Source organism: Coregonus lavaretus (assembly GCF_964263955.1).
Source record: "Coregonus lavaretus genome assembly, chromosome: 22".
Classification (NCBI taxonomy): Eukaryota; Metazoa; Chordata; class Actinopteri; order Salmoniformes; family Salmonidae; genus Coregonus; species Coregonus lavaretus.
The window spans coordinates 40,057,977-40,080,948 of record NC_140009.1 but is presented as its reverse complement, the minus strand read 5'-3'; the positions used below and the strand labels follow the sequence as shown (position 1 = coordinate 40,080,948).

Genomic DNA, 22,972 nt, shown 5'->3' with positions numbered 1-22,972 from the left:
AGGGTGTGAAACTCTATGTTTTGTATTTCTATGTTTGGCCGGGTGTGGTTCCCAATCAGAGGCAGCTGTCGCTCGTTGTCTCTGATTAGGGATCATACTTAGGCAGTCAGTTTTCCTGCCTGGGTTGTGAGATCTTGTTTGTGTTTCGGTGTGTTTGGCTTGTTAGTGTATAGCCTGCCGACGTCACGTTTTCGTTGCCTTTTGTTGTTTTGTCAGTGTTTATCCAGTTTAATAAACATGTTTGCATACCACGCTGCACCTTGGTCTGACCCGTCTCTCAACGATCGTGACAAACATTAAGAACACCTGCTCTTTTAATGACATAGACTGACCAGGTGAATCCAGGTGAAAGCTATTATCTTTGATTGTTGTCACTTATTAAATCCACTTCAATCAGTGTAGATGAAGGGGAGGAGACAGGTTAAAGAAGGATTTTTAAGCCTTGAGACAATTGAGACATGGATTGTGTATGTGTGCCATTCAGAGGGTGAATGGGCAAGACAAAAAATGTAAGTGCATTTGAACAGGGTATGGTAATAGGTGCCAGGTGCACCAGTTTGTGCCAAGAACTGCAACGCAGTGGGGTTTTCACGCTCAACAGTTTCCCGTGTGTATCCAGAATAGTCTACCACCCAAAGGACATCCAGCCAACTTGACACAACTGTGGGAAACATTGGAGTGAACATGGGCCAGCATCCATGTGGAACGCATTCGACACATTGAAGAGTCCATGCCTTGACGAATTGATGCTATTCTGAGGGCAAAAGGGGTTTCAACTAAATATTAAGAAGGTGTTCCTAATGTTTGCACACTCAGGGTACATATATACACTACATGGCCAAAAGTATATGGACATCCCTTAAAATGAGTGGATTTGGCTATTTCAGCCACACCCGTTGTGACAGGTGTATAACATCGAGCACACAGCATTGCAATCTCCATAGACAAACATTGGCAGTAGAATGGCCCATTCTGAAGAGCTCAGTGACTTTCAACGTGGCACCGTCATAGGACGCCACCTGTCCAACAAATCAGTTCACGTAAAAATCATCTGTCCTCGGGTGCAACACTCACTACCGAGTTCCAAACTGCCTCTGGAAGCAATGTCAGCACAAGAACTGTTCATTGGGAGCTTCATGAAATGGGCTTCCATGGCCGAGCAGCCGCACACAAGCCTAAGATCACGAAGCGCAATGCCAAGCGTCGGCTGGAGTGGTATAAAGCTTGCCACCATTGGACTCTGGAGCAGTGGAAATTCATTCTCTGCAGTGATGAGTCACGCTTCACTATCTGGCAGTCCAACAGACAAATCTGAGTTTGGCGAATACCTGGAGAACGCTACCTGCCCCAATGCATAGTGCCAACTGTAAAGTTTGGTGGATGAGGAATAATGGTCTGGGGGTGTTTTTCATGGTTTGGGCTAGGCCCCTTAGTACCAGTGAAGGGAAATCTTAATGCTACTGCATATCATGACATTCTAGACGATTCTGTGCTTCCAACTTTGTGGCAACAGTTTGGGGAAGGCCCTTTCCTGTTTCAGCATGACAATGCCCCCGTGCACAAAGCGAGGTCCATACAGAAATGGTTTGTCGAGATCGGTGTGGAAGAACTTGACTGGCCTGCACAGAGCCCTGACCTCAACCACATCGAACACCTTTGGGATGAATTGGAACACCGACTGCGAGCCAGGCCTAATCGCCCAACATCAGTGCCCGACCACACTAATGCTCTTATGGCTGAATGGAAGCAAGTCCCCGCAGCAATGTTCCGACATCTAGTAGAAAGCCTTCCCAGAAGAGTGGAGGCTGTTATAACAGCAAAGGGGGGATCAACTCCATATTAATGCCCATAATTTTGGAATGAGATGTACGACGAGCAGGTATGTAGTGTATTTTAGATGGGTCTGATTGCAATGTGTGACTTAGAGGTATTCATTTGTGTGGCCTTTACATTCAATCTTGTAAGTAGCAATACAGTTCTAGAATATTTGGCTATGGGTTAATTCGTCATACCTCCCTGATACCTAGTATTCCATTTTATTTTTAAACAAAATAACTATAATATTAAAGACACACGAGACCAAATGCATGGTGAAAGGTAACATCTTCATTAAAATCCCTTAATGAAATCTTCATTTTGCAATTTGCTATTGAGACTGTTGGGTGGAGATAAAGATGAACAATGCAGCTTATTCTCCTGAATAGACCGAGACAGATAGATGCCCTTGAGGCAAATTCAAGGACAAAAAAAAAAGATGATTCGGTATTCTGGGCAGTTTCAAAATGCCAGACAACAGATATAAATAAAAATGGCCGGAAATGAGAACATCACATTCTCGGCTGTCAAGAGGGCAATTAAGATTCATCACAGAAGAAGAGCTGAGACCATAGCGGCTCCAGTACAGTACAACAGACTGCCTGTACTAATATACCTCATATAACTGTACTGTATACTGTAGACAAGACCAACATAATGTCTTATACAAGAACACTGTACTATCCTATACTTTACACAGTACTGTACACTGACTGAACACAAAACACTGTACGGCTGTCCTATACCTTAAACCGCAGGAATGGTGACAAGAGGAAGGGAATGCTTCCTTCCTTCCTCCTTTCCTTGGAGTAATCGTTGATCTAACGTGACTGGATCGGTGAAAACAAGAGTTCCACTATTTCGCTTTCATCGTCCAGACAGATCCCTGATCCATGTCAGATCAGTGATTACTTCAAGAAATGGGGGGAAGAAGGAAGGATGCACTATCCTACCCCTCCCCCCATCCCTCCTTCTCCGATCTCTGTATCCTACTAAATACAATTGAGCTTCAACTGCTTTCAATTGAAAATCCAGGGGACAACAACAGCTGTGGATGTCACTTCAGGAGACTTAATTAGCGCCCTGCCCTAAAATACAGTACAATATCAGGGAAACATAATATTCCATTCTAGATTATAACATGATTGGCCCTGCACCAGCTGTTGTCATGACCGTTACTTTTACGTCATTTAGCAGACGCTCTTATCTAGAGCGCCTTACAGTTAGTGAGTGCATACATTTTCGTACTGGCCCCCCCATGGGAAACGAACCCACAACCCTGGCGTTGCAAGCGCCGTGCTCTACCGACTGAGCTACAGGGGACTGGTTAGAAGGGGGTCCTCCATTGCTAAATAAACAGTGGGTGTTTTTCGACATTGGCCAGGTTTGTCTGTCAAATTACTTTTCTACAGTTGCTTCTACACATGGAGGCTCTTCTCGTGTTTCCTCCTTGGCTCGAATAAAATTTAGAAAAATAAAATTATTTTAATGAGAGCCAAGGGACCGGGGATAAACAGATAGATTATCTTTAGAAATAGCAGAACTAGCTCATTAAGGTGAGTTCTATCTCTGTGCACTGTGCTCTGGTAATTACTACAGATAATGGCTTGGATTGTCTGCTAGTGCACTTGCTCCATCTACTGGTAACTCAGCAATGTGTGTCTGAGTGTGTGTGTCTGAGTGTGTGTGTCTGAGTGTGTGTGCGTGTGTGTACGTGTGTGTGTGCGTGCATTCATGCAGACACACCCGTGTGCGTGTGTTTTTTGTGCGTGTACCTGTTTCGCCTCCTCTCCCAGGCTGTCCCACATGGAGGCAACTAGCTTGGACACGTCCCCGAAGGTGGCGTTGGGGTTTGAGCCCTTGATGGCCGCCTGGGTGTCCCTGAAGAAGAGGGCGTAGGCCGACACGGGCTTCGACGGCTCGTTGGGGTCCTTTTTCTTCTTCTTCTTCTGCGGTTTGGGCTTGGGCTTCATCATCTCCGAGGAGGGCCGCTTCTCCCCTATCTGGAAGGGAGAGAGAAAAGGAGCGACGGAGGGAAAGAAGGAGAGGAGGAAGGAAAGTGGGAGAGAGGGAGAGGGAGGATTGTAAGCGACAATGGACATAACATTTTCCCAACAAATAAGGATTTCAATGAAAGCGGTTGTTGGTTCCACCTATTGTAATTCTATGTTTAGTCATTCTAAAATAATAACACACACCTGTGGAAGCTCGATTTATGTTGTTGTTGTCTAGGTAGAAGGGGGGGTGCTGTAATTGTGAAAGGTCAACACTACTGAAAGAAACTAAACTATAGAACCGACGTCCTCACAATGGTATCCCCATCGAGACAGTGGAGAGACAGGTAAGATCACCTCTTGTAGGGAAAACCCTCGACAAGGAAAGAGAGCAACACCGTCTTTTTATTGACAAATACGACATGGATGGAACAGGACTACTCGATTTCCTCCACAAACAAAAACACATAATGAGCGGAAGAGAGAAGGAGGGTTCTGAGAAAAGCAACAGCCTCTTCTTCTGAGAAGAGAAAGAAAATAAATCAATTTGGCTGAGGAGAGAGAGAGAGAGAGAGGGAGAATGGAGGCTGACAGATAGAAAGCTGCAGCTGGTACGGAGCACATTTTAGGACACCCTCACCCTCGGCCCAGTGTCTCTAACTCCCCAAAGTATGGTGAACATTTTAGGACACCCTCTGAGGGAGAGAGACTTGGCAGAGTACTGTGGTCTGGAGGAGGGGGAGGACACTAGGCAGAACCTTATAACAACGAAATGTTGTTTTATACTACTCATTCGCACTACATGCTGTTTTATACTCGACTTTGTGTGTGTATTTGTTGTTTTCAATGTTTTGGTTTTGTCCGTTGTTTTTAATGTTTTACATTTTTGGGAGGGGAGAGAGGATGAGCGAGCCAATTGAAAGCTTGGGATGATTAGGTGGCTATGATAGTATGTGGGCCAGATTGAGAATTGAACCAATAAAAATATATTCCCGGGATGAGATTATCTAAAGGATTTGAGTAGACAAATTCCAAACCGCAGCATTAAATAGTCATTTGTTGGATAAATAAAACCATATTAAAATGTATTGCAAGGACTATCAGCTGGGTTCTTTAAGAATGATGATAAATGGCCATCATACTATATTTTCCACAGTAAAGTACAGCTTTTGTGCTTATATTTGACATTGACGTGAATCAAATGCATATGAATACATCTGTCATTTTGCACATAAAGCTTCGGAGAAGTCAAATCCAGGTCAACGTAGCCTCGGTGTGATTGTTTATGGAAATTACATTCCTCCTGATGTGAGTAGAGCCCATCAACCATTTGAGGAGAGGGAGGCAATTCAAACATTTAGTGGAAAGAGGCTGTAGCTAACGGAGAATGGAAGGGAGAAGTGACTGCGATGATGTGCCATTAAGAGCACCGCAACCTGAGTCCTGGGGAACATAAAGAAAAAGAATCACATTTGGTAGCCTACATAATGACTGAATATATAATGATCAACTACAGTAGATGATTGAAAGATGGAATGAGGCCTCCTGAGTGGCGCAGCGGTCTAAGCCACTGCATCGCAGTGCTAGAGGCATCACTACAGACCCGGGTTCGATCTGGGCTGTATCACAACCGGCCGCGATCGGGATTCCCATAGGGCGGCACAGTGTCGTCCGGGTTAGGGGAGGGTTTGGCCAGGGGGGCTTTACTTGGCTCATTGCGCTCTAGCGACTCCTTGTGGCGGGCAGGGTGCCTGCAGGCTGTCGTCAGGTGAACGGTGTTTCCTCCGACACATTGGTGCGGCCGGCTTCTGGGTTAAGCCGGTGGGTGTTAAGAAGCGCGGTTTGGCGGGTCATGTTTCGGAGGAAGCATGACTTGACCTTCGCCTACCGAGCCCGTTGTGGTAAAAAACAAAAACAAATATGGAATTAAAGATGCCTGCATTCAGAATGTCTCATGACTCAAGGGGGCCATTTTTAGGGCTTTTTTCAGGTGGTATAGTCACCATCACATTAGTCTATACAATCCATTTATCTCCAAATGCCATGTTAATGTTAGATTTTACTAAATAAAACTACTTTGAAAATGTTCAGAAAAAAAACCATGTGAAAGAACCATGTGAAAGAATTTTGAATGATCACTTGACTAGCAACTATCAAACGGCAACTCTAGGATGTTTAAAAGCATTCCCTTTTCATACAGTCATCATGCATACTTATGGGATTAAGAGCCGGGGTTGTCTTGCTTTTAACTTTGCTTTCTTAACAGAAATGACTGCCTTTGAAATGTCATTGTTTAAGAAACCATTTGAAGCCGAAACAACATCTTCCAAACAGCATGAAATTAGCTCATCAGAATCTGAAGCTCCCGAATATTTGGGTATAAGAAAAGGGGTCACTTGAATATAACTTTGGATGTGATGTGGATGCGGAATTGAAATGAAAGAAGATTCCCCTATTCAAAATGAAAATGCACTCATGCCTTTTTTCTCTCTCTTATTCTCTCTCTCTCTCTCTCTCTCTCTCTCTCTCTCTCTCTCTCTCTCTCTCTCTCTCTCTCTCTCTCGTCTCTCTATCTCTCTCCATTCCACAGACTGGTTTGGATAGTATTTATTTTTTCTCCATGAGTGTGTGGTTTCATTAAAAAATAATCATCTCCCACGTTTATGCAATGAGGCAAAAAAAAAAGTGTTTGAAATGACATCTGTTCCCCTCTGCCTTTGATGTGAAGGCTGAATAAATTGGAGGAGAGCTAATGGAATGACAAACTGAAAAGCAAAATAATCTCCAGGAAAAATCATTTATATTTATAAATTGCAAAGCGCGGCAAAACAAGCGAACCGCTAGAGAAAAAAATGAAATTCTCTCATTGCACCATTTTCCCTCTGTATACAGTATGATAGTTGGCTACACTAGATAGACAAAAAAATTACACTTCAATGGAACATAGACCGAGATGGAATTCAATACTGATGAATTGGAATGGATGAATAGCATTTGTAAAGCTGGATAGCCTATACATTCAAGTGTCAGTACAGTAAAATATGCTTACTGAAGGCATAAAGCAAGATGGTCTTTCAAATTTACTGAACCTGCAGTTATATCCAGTCTTGTTTACAGATCTAAATAGAAATAGCCACTCTGCAACCACTACACCACACAGTCACCAATTGCTTATTACACTTTACTATAAACATATAACAAAATGGTACATAGATAGTAAATAGATTTTCAGTTCGCAAGTCAAAGACTGGATTTGAAAGTGTCAGGCCTAGGCCCATACCATAAGCATGGCTGTTGTCATAAATTTGAAGAGGGAGAGAGGAGAAGAGGGAGAGGGAGATGGGGAAGAGGGGGGAGGGGTTGCTGTCATTCTGAATGGACAGCACTGCACAGAGAAGATGAGATTAGATTTGACAGCCTGATGCCTGCATCACTATCAAAACAGGAGAGAGGGGGGAGAGAGAAAGGGGGAGGGAGAGAGAGCGAGAAGGATAGAGAGAGAGAGAGAGAGAGAGAGAGAGAGAGAGAGAGAGAGAGAGAGAGAGAGAGAGAGAGAGAGAGAGAGAGAGAGAGAGAGAGAGAGAGAGATGGAGAGGGAGGGAGGGAGGGAGGGGTTGTTTAATCAGAGGCCCCAGCACATACCTATATTTACACATAAAATGAAAAGCAAAATGAAACCCAAAAGGGTAAGGTTATCTCTAAAACATTTCCCAAGTGCTGCATATCGATTTCAAATGGGTGGGAATGTATACACGCCACGGGCAGCCTACAGAGCTGACAAATAAGATCTATTGCTCTTTGGAGTGAGTGGAGTCAGTGAGGTACTTGATGCCAGTGGGAGCTATACAATGCAGCCAGCAAGACTGGTTGAGCGGTACAAGCATAGCTCAGCAGCTGAAATAAAATTCCTCGAACATCAACTAAAGATTGGGGGAGGGGAGGGGAAAACTAAAATCTGTGACCTGTTCTAGCAAGATTTCCTATGGACAGAGGAAAGTAATAGCAGTAACCAAAGCTACTGTACGACCTCATCTCCATGGAAAATTGACCCTTCCAACAGTACACTCTATAAGAGGAGTGCTTCATGCAGCTGTTGTCCAAGCCTTTGTTGGTCCATAAATAGCCAAATGGGCATGGCTTTACTGTGGTGACCGATCGCAATGTGTTTAAATTTACACAGGAATATACACATCAAATCCTGATGCTCCCAATGTGCGTTCTACAACTCTACATTATCTAGTTATTGCTGGTTATAGATAAGGTCCAGAGTTTTTCCTAGTCACGTCACATGGTCACAAGGAAAACCTCCCAGCCCTACCTATACCAACAAGAGACTGACGTTTATGCTTTAACTATAAACCACACACATCTGGAAACCGTTACAACTCTTGTCATACTGTCCATCTGTAAGTAATAAGTCTGACTGAACGTCATAACCCTGAGTATATCCAGGCATATGTCCAGAGAACCACACAAATCAAATGGAAATACTGTTCAGCCCACACAATTATGAAAAGGAAGTGTAAATGCACATGGTATGCTATTGGCTCAGGAAATTGCAACCAAGGCAGGCATCCCGCAATGGAACACCTCAGAACTTTTGATGATGTATGGAAAAATATTGACATTGTTTTTCTCAAACATACAGTATACAGACTTAATTTGCACACCGGACATGACATCTACCAATAACCTCCCATGAAGGTGATAATAGAACAGGTAAAAACGTCTCACGTCACTACTTCACAGGAGAGGCATTTGAACGTAAAAAAAATAAATATATAATAATCAAAATGCATTTTGGGGCAGACATGCCTTCTGGAACATGTGAACTTTCATGTGCCTTAATAACAAAGTTGTATTGCATCTGCAAATATGAATAAAATGTGTAAATTACATGCCTATTTGGTTTAGCCACGGAAAAAGACAGGAACCTACCTGCTAGCCATGATTGTCTAAGATAATGGATGGGCTGGACATGCCGGGAGATGAGTTTGGATTGGTCTGCCATGTAGCATGCTTCTGTCTATAACGTGAGTATGTGTTGATAGTCCTTTCTACCGCAGTGTTTTTGAAAGATATAACATTAGCCATCGAGAACTACAAAAGTTTTGCTACTTTTCTCAACAACATTGATGCCCTGAATTTAGCAGGCGCTATCGACAGATCCGTTGGAAAGAGTTGTGATGGGCTACTTTCTGCACACGCCAAGGTCAGTGTGAACCGGAGTGACTTGACACAATGGCCAAACATGTACAGTACCAGTCAAAAGTTTGGACACACCTACTCATTCCAGGGTTTCTCTTTATTTTCTACTATTTTCTACATTGTAGAATAATAGTGAAGACATTACAACTATGAAATAACACATATGGAATCATGTAGCAACCAAAAAGTGTTAAACAAATCAAAATATATTTTATATTTGAGATTCTTCAAATAGCCACCCTTTGCCTTGATGACAGCTTTGCACACTCTTGGCATTCTCTCAACCAGCTTCACCTGGAATGCTTTTCCAACAGTCTTGAAGGAGTTCCCAAATATGCTGAGCACTTGTTGGCTGATTTTTCTTCACTCTGCCGTCCGACTCATCCCAAACCATCTCAATTAGGTTGAGGTCGGGGGATTGTGGAGGTCAGGTCATCTGATGCATCACTCCATCACTCTCCTTCTTGGTCAAATAGCTCTTACACAGGTGTGTCTGAGGGTGGTTATAGCATCTCTTTCACATGACCCAACAATTTAGAGAAGTGTGTCTTGGTAAGCATCATCTAATAAAATATTTTTATCTGGAGACTTTCTGGTTTTTATATTGCTAGTAACTATTTCACTGTACTGTTTACACCTTCTGTATCCTGTGGATGTGACCAAAAAACATAGATTTTATTTGATATACTATAGTGTGTGTTTACGGTAATGTGAAGAACAACATGACCTGCAACAAAGTCAGATTACAATATAGGCCAAGGACTAGATAAAGTGTATTTTTACCTGGAGTTTTTCCATATTGTAGGCTACTACTTTTGTCACTTTTAGCCTTGAAATCGTTGGTTGTTTACTACGCTACTCATTCTGTTTAGCACATGGCCTTAAAGAGATGGGTGGGACTAAGGTTAGGTCCACTTTTATCCAATGTAAAAAACACGATTTCAAATGTTGCTACATAGGACCGAATCCAGGTGGTGGGTCTCATATTTCGAATGTCTCTCCCAGCGGTGCACCTAACTAATCAGCACAAATTGCTAAAGTTGAGGACTCTTATTTGGTAATGTGGCGAAAACAGTCCTAAGTGAAAACTAATTACATGAACACTTCGCTAACGAGATGTTGGAGAGGCCCCTGCAGGTCGACTCTTTATAAAGAGTGGCAAAGCATCAGCCACACACTTCCTGGCTCCGCTAGTGTTCTAATTGGCCCCAGTGGGTTGCTGTAGACACAGCCGTGCAATTTAAAGGGGGTGGGGGGAGTAATTCTTGTTTTCAACTCAAAATGGTATTCAGTCCGAAAAAAAGTCCAAAAACATGAGTATTTTCTTTGTTTTATCTGACATGGTCCTCTGAATGGGGATTTGCAGACTGAGAGGCAATACAAGAAGAGAAAAACAATTAGTCAAACATGAATGGTCTACCGCGGCTGGGTTATTTCCATAGCAACAGCCTGAGGGAACAATTCAGACCCTTTATTGGCCGTTTGCTATGTTTCTCTGTAAACATCAGACCAGCAGGAGAGATGGCCGGCAACAGAAAGTCAGGCAACAGAGGCATCACAGGGCCACAACCTCTTGATATAAATCAACCCTTACAAAAAAAGATTGCAGTTTTGAAACTGCAGTAAAAGTGCAGCAACTGCAGTCGACTGTGGTATTTTGGACGCAGTAATTGCAGCATTCTGCAGTTATACTGCACTCTAACTGCAGTTATACTCGTAGGGGAACCTTCGTGTTCTATTGGAGAAAGAAAGGAAAAGCACTCCGCAGAGCATTCTACTGCATTTTGAGATTACATATCTGGAGAGTGCCTTACCACTTTAAAGGCACAATATGTAATTTGAACAGCCTAACCCAGCCACTGTGCTGAATGGGACTGGGTAACTAGTCTTACAGTACATACAGTGCATTCAGAAAGTATTCAGACCCCTTGACTTTTTCCACATTTTGTTACGTTACAGCCTTATTCTAAAATGGATTTTTAAAAAAGTTTCCTCATCAATCTACGCACAATACCCCATAATGGCAAAGCGATAACAGGTTTTTATACATTTTTGTAAATATGTAAAAAATGTAAAACAGAAATACCTTATTTACATACGTATTCAGACCCTTTGCTATGAGACTCCAAATTGAGCTCAGGTGCATCCTGTTTCCATTGATCATCCTTGAGATGTTTCTACAACTTGATTGGAGTCCACCTGTGGTTAATTCAATTGATTGGACATGATTTGGAAAGGTACACACCTGTCTATATAAGGTCCCACAGTTGACAGTGCATGTCAGAGCAAAAACCAAGCCATGAGGTCGAAGGAATTGTCCGTAGAGCACCGAGACAGGATTGTGTTGAGGCACAGATCTGGTGAAGGGTACCAAAACATTTATGCAGCATTGAAGGTGTCCAAGAACACAGTGGCCTCCATCATTCTTAAATGGAAGAAGTTTGGAACCACCAAGACTCTTCCTAGAGTTGGCTGCCCGGCGAGGGGAGAAGGGCCTTGGTCAGGGAGGTGACCAAGAACCCGATGATCACTCTGACAGCGCTCCAGAGTTCCTTTGTGGAGATGGGAGAACCTTCAAGGAAGGACAACCATCTCTGCAGCACTCCACTAATCAGGCCTTTATCGTAGAGTGGCCAGACAGAAGCCACTCCTCAGTAAAAGGCACATGACAGCCCGCTTGGAGTTTGCCAAAAAGGCACCTAAAGGACTCAGACCATGAGAAACAAGATTCTCTGGTCTGATGAAACCAAGATTGAACTCTTTGGCCTGAATGCCAAGCGTCATGTCTGGAGGAAACCTGGCACCATCCCTACGGTGAAGCATGGTGGTGGCAGCATCATGCTGTGGGGATGTTTTTCAGTGGCAGGGACAGGGAGACGGATTGAGGGAAAGATGAAAACCTGCTCCAGAGCGCTCAGGACCTCAGACTGGGGCGAAGGTTCACCTTCCAACATGACAACGACCCTAAGCACACAGCCAAGACAACACAGGAGTGACTTCAGGACAAGTCTCTGAATGTCCTTGAGTGGCCCAGCAAGACCCCGGACTTGAACCCGATCGAACATCTCTGGAGAGACCTGAAAATAGCTGTGCATCCAACCTGACAGAGCTTGAGAGGATCTGCAGAGAAGAATGGGGGAAACTCCCCAAAACCTGTTTTTGCTTTGTCATTATGGGGTATTGTATGTAGATTGATGAGAAAAAACAACAATTTAATCCATTTTAGAATAAGACTGTAACGAAATGTGGAAAAAGTCAAGGTGTCTGAATACTTTCCGAATGCACTGTACTGCAACTACCCTTCAATTCAAATGTAACTACTCCTAAATTCATAGACAATAGATGTAAGGACTGACACTCCATGATATCAACATGAAGCTATGCATTGTGGTTTACTCAATTTATTTGGGTGAACCATATGTTGCGATAACACTAAGATGCAAATGATCAGGAGGTCCTTAGAAATCAACAATGGTTTCCCTACTAAACATGGTTTGACATATGCCAATGTAGGAGCTAACTGCTTGCTACTCCCTACTGCTGCAGAAAGCCGAGCTGATTTGAGCTTCTGCCGTAACCCATTAATTCAAGTTAAGGGTTATGTTCAACAAAAAAAGTATTATTCTCCTGCGAAGAGCATCAGTGAGCTTAGTCACAACCATAATCTCCTCCATGTGCACACCTTATGCAACATGCTCTGCCAGTAAGACTAATTCCTAACCTCTTTCTCTCAGCGCTTCCTGCTGAGCCATGAGATGGTACAGCGATGGTGCGCAAACATAACGAGACAGGCTATTATGATGGCAGCTGGTTGCCATAGGTACTATATGCTAATTGTGAGGAGGGGGTGGGGTGTTGTCAGAGCAACAGGCTCTGTTTGGCCGCTGACGTGCATTGTCTCATGCGAAAAGACTAGATGATAAAGAAATGTCAAATTCACTTCACTAGTTTAGCACCACACCAAACATTTGGATCCCTTTCAAACACGATTTCACTAAAGAAAGAGACATTTGCGAGTTATAAATCAAATTATAATAAAAAATTATATTGTAAGACAGTATCTAAGAATAACATTTCAGTCTGTCTCAATGTTCTTTGGCTAAGACAGGAAAATGAGCAACTGGTTCTGTGGCTCAGAGTTCAGGCCTGTTATTCTCTCTCTATAAACTTAACTTGTGCTCCCCAAAAGATGTGCAAGACAAGTGACGTTATTGCGACATCAAGAAAATATTAACTTGCGGTTGTTGGCATAAAGAAATGCTCATGCACTGCTAATGATGATGTTATGTATGGGTTATGAATGTGTTATGAAGTCCTTATGAAGTCCCTTCAAATAAAGTGTCACTGGTTTTACTGTAGGCCTATGTATGCTACACCGTCTCTTGCTTGCAGGCCTACAACAGCTGTGTTAAGCGAGCGCTACTGCTGGAGAAAGTAGGTAGTAGGGCCTAATCCTGAGAACTGACTCTTAACCCGAACCACAGTCGCTCCCTGGGTGAGAGTAATGGCTTCCTTGTGCATGGGGCCGCGACTGCTATTGTAAAATCACAGAGAGTTTAATTGAAACAAATGACTCTAATAATGGGACATTATCCCCACAGGTTCGCTGTGTGCTGGGCTTAATTAGCGTCGCCACAGCGATTGAGGACGAGCTCGCCACGCTGATCCTTCAAAGGAAACAGCGTGCCCCTTTTACGTGGGCAGAGGGGCCATTTGTCCCACTGTCCATGTGTACTGTAAGCAGGTTCCCCTCTTCAGACGAGTGTAGAAAAGCAACATGTTTAGTCTGTCTGGGGTGCGTCCCAATCTGGTAAGTCCCTGCCTTCCTTCTGCCTAGATTGCTGGATATTGGTATTAGCAACGTCTGAGGTTTATGTTAGTTATACTAAATAGTGAGTACTCCTCTCCTTGTTCTGCTTCTTCTCTCTATGATAAAATATTAGTACTTTCCTGTACTGGAACTATTATGCACTGCAACCTGAAACAGCAGAACTATTTTCATCATGATTAAAAGCGGTTCTCCAGATTCAATTGTTTATTCTTGTACATCTTAGAAAGTCAGCTAATGCAATGTTCAAAAACTCTACGACCATGCTGTTTTAAATATTCATTAGTCTTAACAGTCGCCTAAGGTTATTTGAATTAGCAGCATGGATATTCATGAGCTGCAATGATTGCTCATTTGTTTTTAATGTTCAAGCCTTTAACACACTTCTTCATTACGTCATTCTCATCTATGCATAATAAACTTCTCAAAGCAAAGCTTTACTTTTATTAAACACTTTCTTTAATAATATATTTGTTTTTATTCTAAGCGAATCATAGTGCCCTGACATGCATTATTTTGTTGTTGTTTCTGGGACAGAAATACATATTGCTCACACCCTGTTGTCTGGAGAATACCATTGATGGACATCCATCTTTTTGTCAAATGAAACAACCACAACAGAAAACATTCCACCTGTAGCTAAGAAAGTGATTTATATAGAAAGTGAAACAAGATGTCACATCTATTCCAGTTGAAGGCAACAGTGCAGGCAGGTCATATGAGATGTGTCTCAGGCCTGCCCAGACTGTATGGAAGAGACTTCATTGCTTATTTAACTTCAAACAGCAGAATTCGTCCATTTTAGCCACATATGTAATCAGTATGGTCCTCTGTAGCTCAGCTGGTAGAGCACGGCGCTTGTAACGCCAGGGTAGTGGGTTCGATCCCCGGGACCACCCATACGTAAAAATGTATGCACGCATGACTGTAAGTCGCTTTGGATAAAAGCGTCTGCTAAATGGCATATTTATTTATTTATTTTTATTATTGTTCTTGAGGTTATGCTCTTTGAATATGACCATTCATGTTTTTAAGATCACATACTGATTTGAATAATATGTTGATTGGCTAATTCTGACCATAAACATTTGATTCATCCTCATATACTCACTATGATTCTGTCAATAACAGCAGCCAACAATAGGCTTTTTATGTTGCTGCTTTTAAAATGGTGGTGCTGTTTTATCCTGTCTATGTCTAAAATGCCAAGTGATGTAAAACACATGTCCTTTAACAGATGAAATTAAGCTCACATAACATTGTAACAATCAGCGAGTCCGACAAAAACGTTTCCTGAAAACACAAACAAACAACCACAGACAGTTTCAAAACTAACACTTTGTGTAGATCTAAAACTGGCTATAAAGAAAGTCTAGAACTACTGTATAACATCGAACAGATTTAAAGTGATATTTCATCCAAATGTAAGAATTGCTTACCTGTTTTCTTACCCTGAAAGCAGTCTATAGAGAAGGAGAGAGAGTTATCCATGCTTGGGCATGTAACTTAAAACATTGTGAACATTGACTTCCATTGATATTTGGTAAGAAAAAGCTTATGTTAATGGTTGGTTACAGGGGCCAGGTAAACACACCCAAATCGTGGATTGCTGTCTCTCCTTGTCTCCTAGACTGCTTTCAGGGTTATGAGTAATTTTGTAATAAGGGTGAACTATCCCTTTAATGTGTTATTACTGCAGAGGAGCATAGTCAACAGTTTTTTATATTGATCAAGCAAGTATGGCCTTCAACAGTCTGAAGATAACATTACCTTTGCATCACAACAGTAATGCCAACTGGACACTATTCATAATCTTTTTTAATTTGATTTATTTTGTATTTATTTGTTTACCTCATTTCTCACCTCAATTTCGTGATATCCAATTGGTAGTTACAATCTTGTCTCATCGCTGCAACTCCCCAACGGGCTCGGGAGAGGTGAAGGTCGAGACATGCGTCCTCCAAAACATGACCCACCAAGCCGCACTGCTTCTTAACACGCTGCTCGCTTAGCCCGTAAGCCAGCCGCACCAATGTATCGGAGGAAACACTGTTCGACTGAAGACCGAAGTCAGCTTGCAGGCAGGCGCCTGGCCTGCCACAAGGAGTCGCTAGAGCGTGATGAGCCAAGGAAAGCCCCCGGCCTATGGGGCACCTGGTCACGGCCGGCTGTAGTGACGTCTCAGCACTGTGACGCAGTGACTTAGACGCTGCGCCACTCGGAAGCAACCTGGTCACTATTCATATTCTAACAATAACCCACATTGACAGTATCTAGACAACAGAAAGAGTCCTGAATATGGCCAGCCTGCGGTCTAGTGACAGACGCACCGTGCCAAAAATAACTATGTAGCGCCACATGTTTAACAAGATTGAACAAATCCCCCAATTCGGATAATGTGACGGAGTGCTACATGAACTTGCAGATTTGGTAGAGCTTTTTTGGCGGTGGGCTTTTCCCCAAACCACCCTCATTACGCTTGTAATGAGATGTCGGCAGGCGTTCAGTTTCCAAATGTAAACGTGCCGGCGTCCTCCTCGGCACTGTGCTCGGCCCCCTCCTCGACCCTAATTACCACCTGCCAGGGAATTCCCCCCTCTTTTTCAAAGAGACAAATCTCACTCCCATCTCCCCTCTCGCAAACATGAGCCAGACCAGCCAGGCTCGGGGATCTGGGGGCCTGTCAAACATGAAGCCCCCCACAGTAGTACACTGGGGAGCAGGCAACATTGACAGTGAGGGCTAGCTGTGATAGGGTTTTTAAATGCAGGCATAATGAGCGCTCCATCCAACTTGGAGAAATTATGCATTGTTCAATGTCCCATCCAAAGTTTGTGTCTGTCTGGCCTTAGACAACAGAGGGCAGGGGGTGGGTTGGGATATCACACTTGGCTAAACACCTAACAATCTTATTAAACACTCTCCAGCCAGCAAGCACCTATCGGACCACTGATGGCTATGAGGCTATGAGCACACCACTGTAAGCTGATATTGGACCCATGTCGAGTAAGTAGTGTTGGCTACTGCTGTCTGAACTCTGGAAAGCCCATCAGCCAAATGAGTAGTGGGCCACTGTCTTTACCAATAGCAAGCCACTGTATGTTTCTAATCAAGGATAACATATCCAAACCATTCCCTCATGTTATGGGAACTTATCTTGCTAGCTGTTTAACCACATGTGATATGTCATTATTGTATTTAGCAATAAAGGCAGTTTGGTGTCAGCTATCACATACAAATGCATTGTAGAAAGGCAGGCTTAGATTAAAAGTCTCTAGATGAGTTAAATATTCAGATTAAACATACAGTATCTGGATGTAATATGAATTTCTTTGAACCATCATAAAACATACCACTACTTTTATATCTAAGTCCAAGCTACATATATCAACAATTCATATCACATCAACACTGCTTTTAAATACCCAAACAGAACCATTTCTCATCATTGCTTCAAGCCCATTTTTCCATCTACTGCACATGTCATCCTGTGATTTAGCAGCTAATACTTCTGCCTTCGGAGCAGTCAGAATGAACTGAGAGGGAGGAGGCTGTCAAAAATGAGATGAATTCTGAGGAAAAAATAAAAGGGTTCTGATGGAGAGAGGAAGGGTATTACTAGTATCATGTGCTCCACCAGTGATCAGAGATGTAGGATATTTGTTACATACTTTACTCTCAGTAAAACAATATATGCTACTTCAGACAACTACAACAAGAACTGAACAACGTGCATTTCTAAAAATGATATTGATGGTCATGGTCAGATCTACTGCTCACAATATTGTATTGCCTTAAAGGTATATGTAGATATGTATATATACAGTATAATGGCTAGGATGGCGGATCACTCCTTATCCAAAATAATGCTTTCAAGGTAAGACAACAAATATTAAGAGAATGTAATTTCTCTGAACAATCCCTTTAAAACGGTTTACTGTGTGATTGGAGACCATGAAATACATGGTGGAAAAGAGTATCCCTAGGCAGAGAGAAGTTTCTGAGCTTTAGCCTTAGGCTAAATGTTGTACTAAAACCAGTAACATCATCCCCGGAGATGAGCAATATCTATTGCTCCAGCTGAGCTTGTATTTGTAAGGGAGTTTACATACAGCATAAGATAGTTATCATTGCTGATATAAACTGTATCCTTGAGGCATTGTTGTTGAATAAAAAAGTACAGCTACAATGAAAGAAAACAATTGACACAAAATAATGTTTTGCATCATATTATGATCACTGTATTCTTTCATCGAATGCTAAGGGTACCTTTATTTTTGTGCATTTCCCCACTTTGCAAAAACCTCACATTCTGTCTTTTTTATACAGTACGTCCCTAAAACACAAATACTATGACAGCTCAGTTGGTAGAGCATGGCGCTTGCAACGCCAGGGTTGTGGGTTCGATTCCCATGGGGGGCCAGTATGAAAATGTATGCACTCGCTAACTGTAAGTCGCTCTGGATAAGAGCGTCTGCTAAATGACTAAAATGTTAAATGTAATCTGTCTATTATGCCTTTATTTGCATGAAATTAAGGTTAATTGACATCATAGGAAAAATGTCAAATGAAACATCCTTTCTTAATGGAATGAAATTGAAAATAACCTCATCTCCAATTCCTTTAAGATATTTCAGCTTACTTTTCAATGCCTCAGCCTGAGAAATAAGCTCCTCTTGTCCCCAGAGATAATAAATGAATTGAATTTTTTCCCTTATCGGTCATCTATTTTTCCAGAGTAAGCTATTACTTGCTCAGGTTGCTAGGCAACAGGAAATATTAATAGTCACTATTATTAGCCAGGCTCCAGTAGAGTAGTACTAAAATGAGGAAGTGGAAAACATGAATGTGTTACATAAATCTTTGGACCTTTCACGGTGTGTGCAAGTCTCTGTTTGTGCAGTGATTTATGGCGATGAAGGTTCATTTATGAGAAAAGGGGGTGTGAAATAAGAATATGGAACATTACCCTGAAGGACTATTTGAAAATAAATAATTGCAAAGGTGAATCGAAAGCTGTTTAAAATCCGGGACTCTCTTTCTTACGGAAATCTTATTGGCCTATTACACCAAGAAGAAAAGGGAGCTGCTTTCTCCCATTCATTTTTGAGCGCTTAAACACATACGTATGGCATGAACATGAACACGCCCAAATGCACGCACACACACAGACACCTCCCTCAGCAGCCTCACCCCAATTGTATCAATTAAAGCTGTATTTGCTATGAAAAATAGTAGCCAGAGCACTTTCTGACCACTGCAAAATGTATAACTAAATAAATAAACACATAAATACTCTTGCACATTATGTAGCACATTACTGTACATCCCTATGGCACCAGTTCTATTTAGCTCACTAGTATGTTCAACACAGTGACTTAAGCCCAAGTCTGACTTTAAATGGCACACTCTCTGCCACACACATAAAATGTACAACTTATGCACTTTGATTCTGAAATCACATAAGACCTGATTAACCAAGGATAAATGACACGGATGCTCACATTAAAGCATGAATATGTATGACCCAGAAGTTATATTTGTGTCAGATGAAAGTATATAACGCTGAATTATTCACACGTGGGCAATTTATAATTCATCTCCTTCGATTCTATGATTAAAGGACTTGAATTTGTACGCCAGGGGTGTTTGCTCAGTGTGAATCATGTTTAACACATGAAATAGTCGCTTACTGAGGTTGGAATGGACGTCCTCTGCATCATTTTGAAAGATAAAAGTAGCTGACAAGGGAGAACCCTTCTCTTTTCTCCTCCAAGACCCCCTTTTTCGTTTTACCAATCAGAGAGCAAATGAAAATGTGTACTGCACAGCTCCTGGCTCTCTTTCTGTGCTCACTTTGAGGGAATCAAATATTTTTGAGTGTGGTGATTGAATAGATATGAAGGAGTCTGTCACAAAGGTCTGGGAGTTAAAAAGCAGAATGTGTAAAAGCATAAATGGTGCATGTGTCTGCTGGGGTCTCCTTAGCCCGTTAGAGTCCTACTAATTAAAACAAGTGTGTTTCCCTGTTCTAAGACAAGAACATGTCCCTTATGAAGCCACACTGAAAATAACAACACATTGAATTGAATCCTAGGAGAAGTACTGTAACTGGTGAATCTTACCGAGTGCATATTATGCCCTGAGAGAAGATGGCTATCCTGGCCCAGCATATTGGACATCATGAGGGCAGCAGGCAGCTCCGGGTAGGAGTAGGGGTTGATCAGGCTGTTGTGGGACAGTGAGTGGAAGGTGTAGCCCGACTCGGGGTCCATGAGGTGAAGCAGAGAGGGGTCAGCGTGGTTGGGGGGTGTGATGGGAGGGATCTCGTAGTCTTCATCCCCTCCTCCTCCACTGTTGCTTCCTCGGCCCTGACTGGAGTAGTTCTGAGAATGGAGACAAGATGACAGGATGGGTTTCAAGTTCAAGGTTCACATTTTTTCGTTTATTTACCATTTGTGATGAACACATTGGAAATCTTGCTCACTCGAGCTCTCAAAATAAAAATGAGTGAGATGGTAAGTGTGTAGACAATAGGAGTTGAGATATTGAAATAAAATATATCAGCAAAAGCCATCATACATGAAGCCACACATTATAGTAATCTATTAGGAGATTAAACTAGAATTAATTAACCTGAAACTAAAACTGCATATGCTTCTCTATGTAGCAAAACAGTAATATATTAATCCTGGTTTAATCACCAATACTAATATGCTCAATCAGCTTTTAAAATCAATCCTATCGCATGTTGTAATGCAGAATGTAAAGCTCTCGCTGCCTTGGGTGCCTCCGTGTCAGTCCAGAAAGCAGGAGCATGTACAAATACAGAAATGTGTTTGTGATGAAGAAACTCATTTCTGTTAAAGGTTAATGGCTTATTAATGAAGAACCCAAACAAAGCTTTACTCATAGAACACTGGCAACACCGGTTGGGGTCTATTCCTTTTAACTCATTAAATTTCAAATAGAAATTCCTCAATGTTATGATTCATATTGGGATTTCAATCAAATTCCTGAACTGAATTGGGTTGAGATGGAATTGACCAAATCCCCCTGACATAGTCTCTGTGTTATGAGCTGTATCTAAGGTCAATAAATGACCTCTTCTCTCCCTCCATCAGAACAAGGTGAAATACTTTCTTATTATTCTGCAAATGCAAATCAGGTGGTACAGGAGGAAGCCTCACTGTGGTACCTTCAAGGGCTATCTTGACATAATATTGTGCTGAGAAATATGGTTTTGCACTCTCAAAAGCACACCAAGGGTATTCACCAGGGAATATAAAGCAATTTTTTCAGAGGCAATCTGATGCTGACTCCCTTTATAATGACTGGGGGAAATTAATCATCACAAATAATATTCCAGTGTCAGCCATTCAAGAGCTTTTTAATAGAATTTGTATGATTCATGTCTCACGGTACACATCAAGCAGTCCGTTCTGCAACATTTCAGAAATCAATTCAATATCATCTTCGTGTAGGCTGTCATCTCGCCTGCCAGAGCAGCCATTTATCTTGCAAACAAATACTTTCAGCAAACAAATGGTAAGAAATTCTGAGGAAAATCAGGCATGGAACCAAGATAAAACTCTCATAAAATAGAACATTGTAAGCAAAGAAAGAGAGACATAAACCTGAGGCTGAAATGTTTTCGTTTCCTTTCAATGGGAAATTGAGTTTAAAATATATATACACTTTACATTAAGATTATCTTGATGCGAATGTGCTTACAACACTATCACTACTATTACTATATCCAACGTCAGTGAGAGCTTGTTTTCGCACACAACAGGTTATTATTAACATACATTACAGTGTAGCTATAGTTATGTCTAATAAGTGAGATAAACATTGTATGTTCTTGTAATATATATCTTAGGATTTCTTGACAAGAGACAAATATGTAACTTGGCAAGCATTTTCAAGGGTGTCATTTGGCCAGACCATACCTTCAAATAACTGCCTACAGAACACCCTATACATTATTTTAGGCTCTATTCAGTTCTATTGGCCTACGATTGTATCTTCCAGTAGGCCTAGTTGGTATTGCATATAGCATATTTATTAAGACACTTTTATGACCATTATCTATTTTCCTCAAAGCATCAATTAGATATTTGAGTCTCGGTTATTGGATGTTGTGTTGGTAAGACATTACGAAACATTACGAAACACTTATTTTCTTGCATGGATTCACCACTTTTTAAATGCTCAACAAAACTAGCTTTCCATGCATTTCATCTAGCTTTGATCCGAACAACATCATGTAATTCAGACAATTCCTTCTCCGAGATAAAACATAACGGATGTAGGATGCATGTTCGAAGATTTGAATGCTGCATGAGGCGATTTTACAACCAGCCCTTCCATTGTTTTAACAAGTCCTTTCATGCCCTTGGGGATAAAATGTGGAACAAGGACATAACAAGTTTAATATTTTCAAACGCAGATAAATAATTCATACATCTACTGGCTTTCAGGTCAGGGCGGCATGTGGATAAAACAAAACAGTCAAAACTAAATGTCAAATGTTGATTCAGCCTCGCTCCACCACCTTAGCCCTCCCATGATAGGTGAAATTTAAGCAAATCTTTCATATTTATGGAAAGAAAACGCTTGCAAAGCTCTGATGACACTACCAATCTCCCTCCTCTCTACAGTTCCATTATATATGTCGGCTGTCCACATGAGATAATCTAACACTAGTGGTTATATGGATTAATGTCTATGTTGAATTCTATCGGATAAACACACTAACGATAGTTTTCGACAGCATACATTTACAATAAATGCTCTGATTTGATATATTCCAATACTGCATTCCATTTGCTTAATCAAACACCATCTACCTTTACTAAAAATAGCATCTATTGAAAGACAGTCCAGTAGCCATATGCCATGATGAAGAAACGACAGATCGGCCTTGTTCTGGCGATGTGCAGCAGCTTGTGATGCATAAACAGAAATGTCCGCCATCTCTAGATAAGATAAGAGATAGATATAGGAAGATGACAGTTGGGTTAGGATAGGTTACTCAAACACAACACAACATTCTAGGACTAGTGCCAACTGCCAAAAAGAGCCTCTTGAGCAGAGAGGACAAATAAGACACCCATCAACTAAT

General features: G+C 41.7%; 1 protein-coding gene across 1 annotated transcript in view; it reads right to left on the bottom strand.

The window, feature by feature from the left end:
- LOC311149818 (TOX high mobility group box family member 2-like) overlaps positions 1-22,972 on the bottom strand; it is a 98,287-nt gene that overhangs the window by 11,464 nt on the left and 63,851 nt on the right. Inside the window, exons 4-5 of the mRNA XM_084187043.1 lie at positions 19,971-20,231; positions 3,591-3,818 (exon numbers count right to left, since the gene is read on the bottom strand). Coding sequence (XP_084043169.1) covers positions 3,591-3,818; positions 19,971-20,231 — 489 coding nt within the window. The remainder of the gene's footprint in view (positions 1-3,590; positions 3,819-19,970; positions 20,232-22,972) is intronic.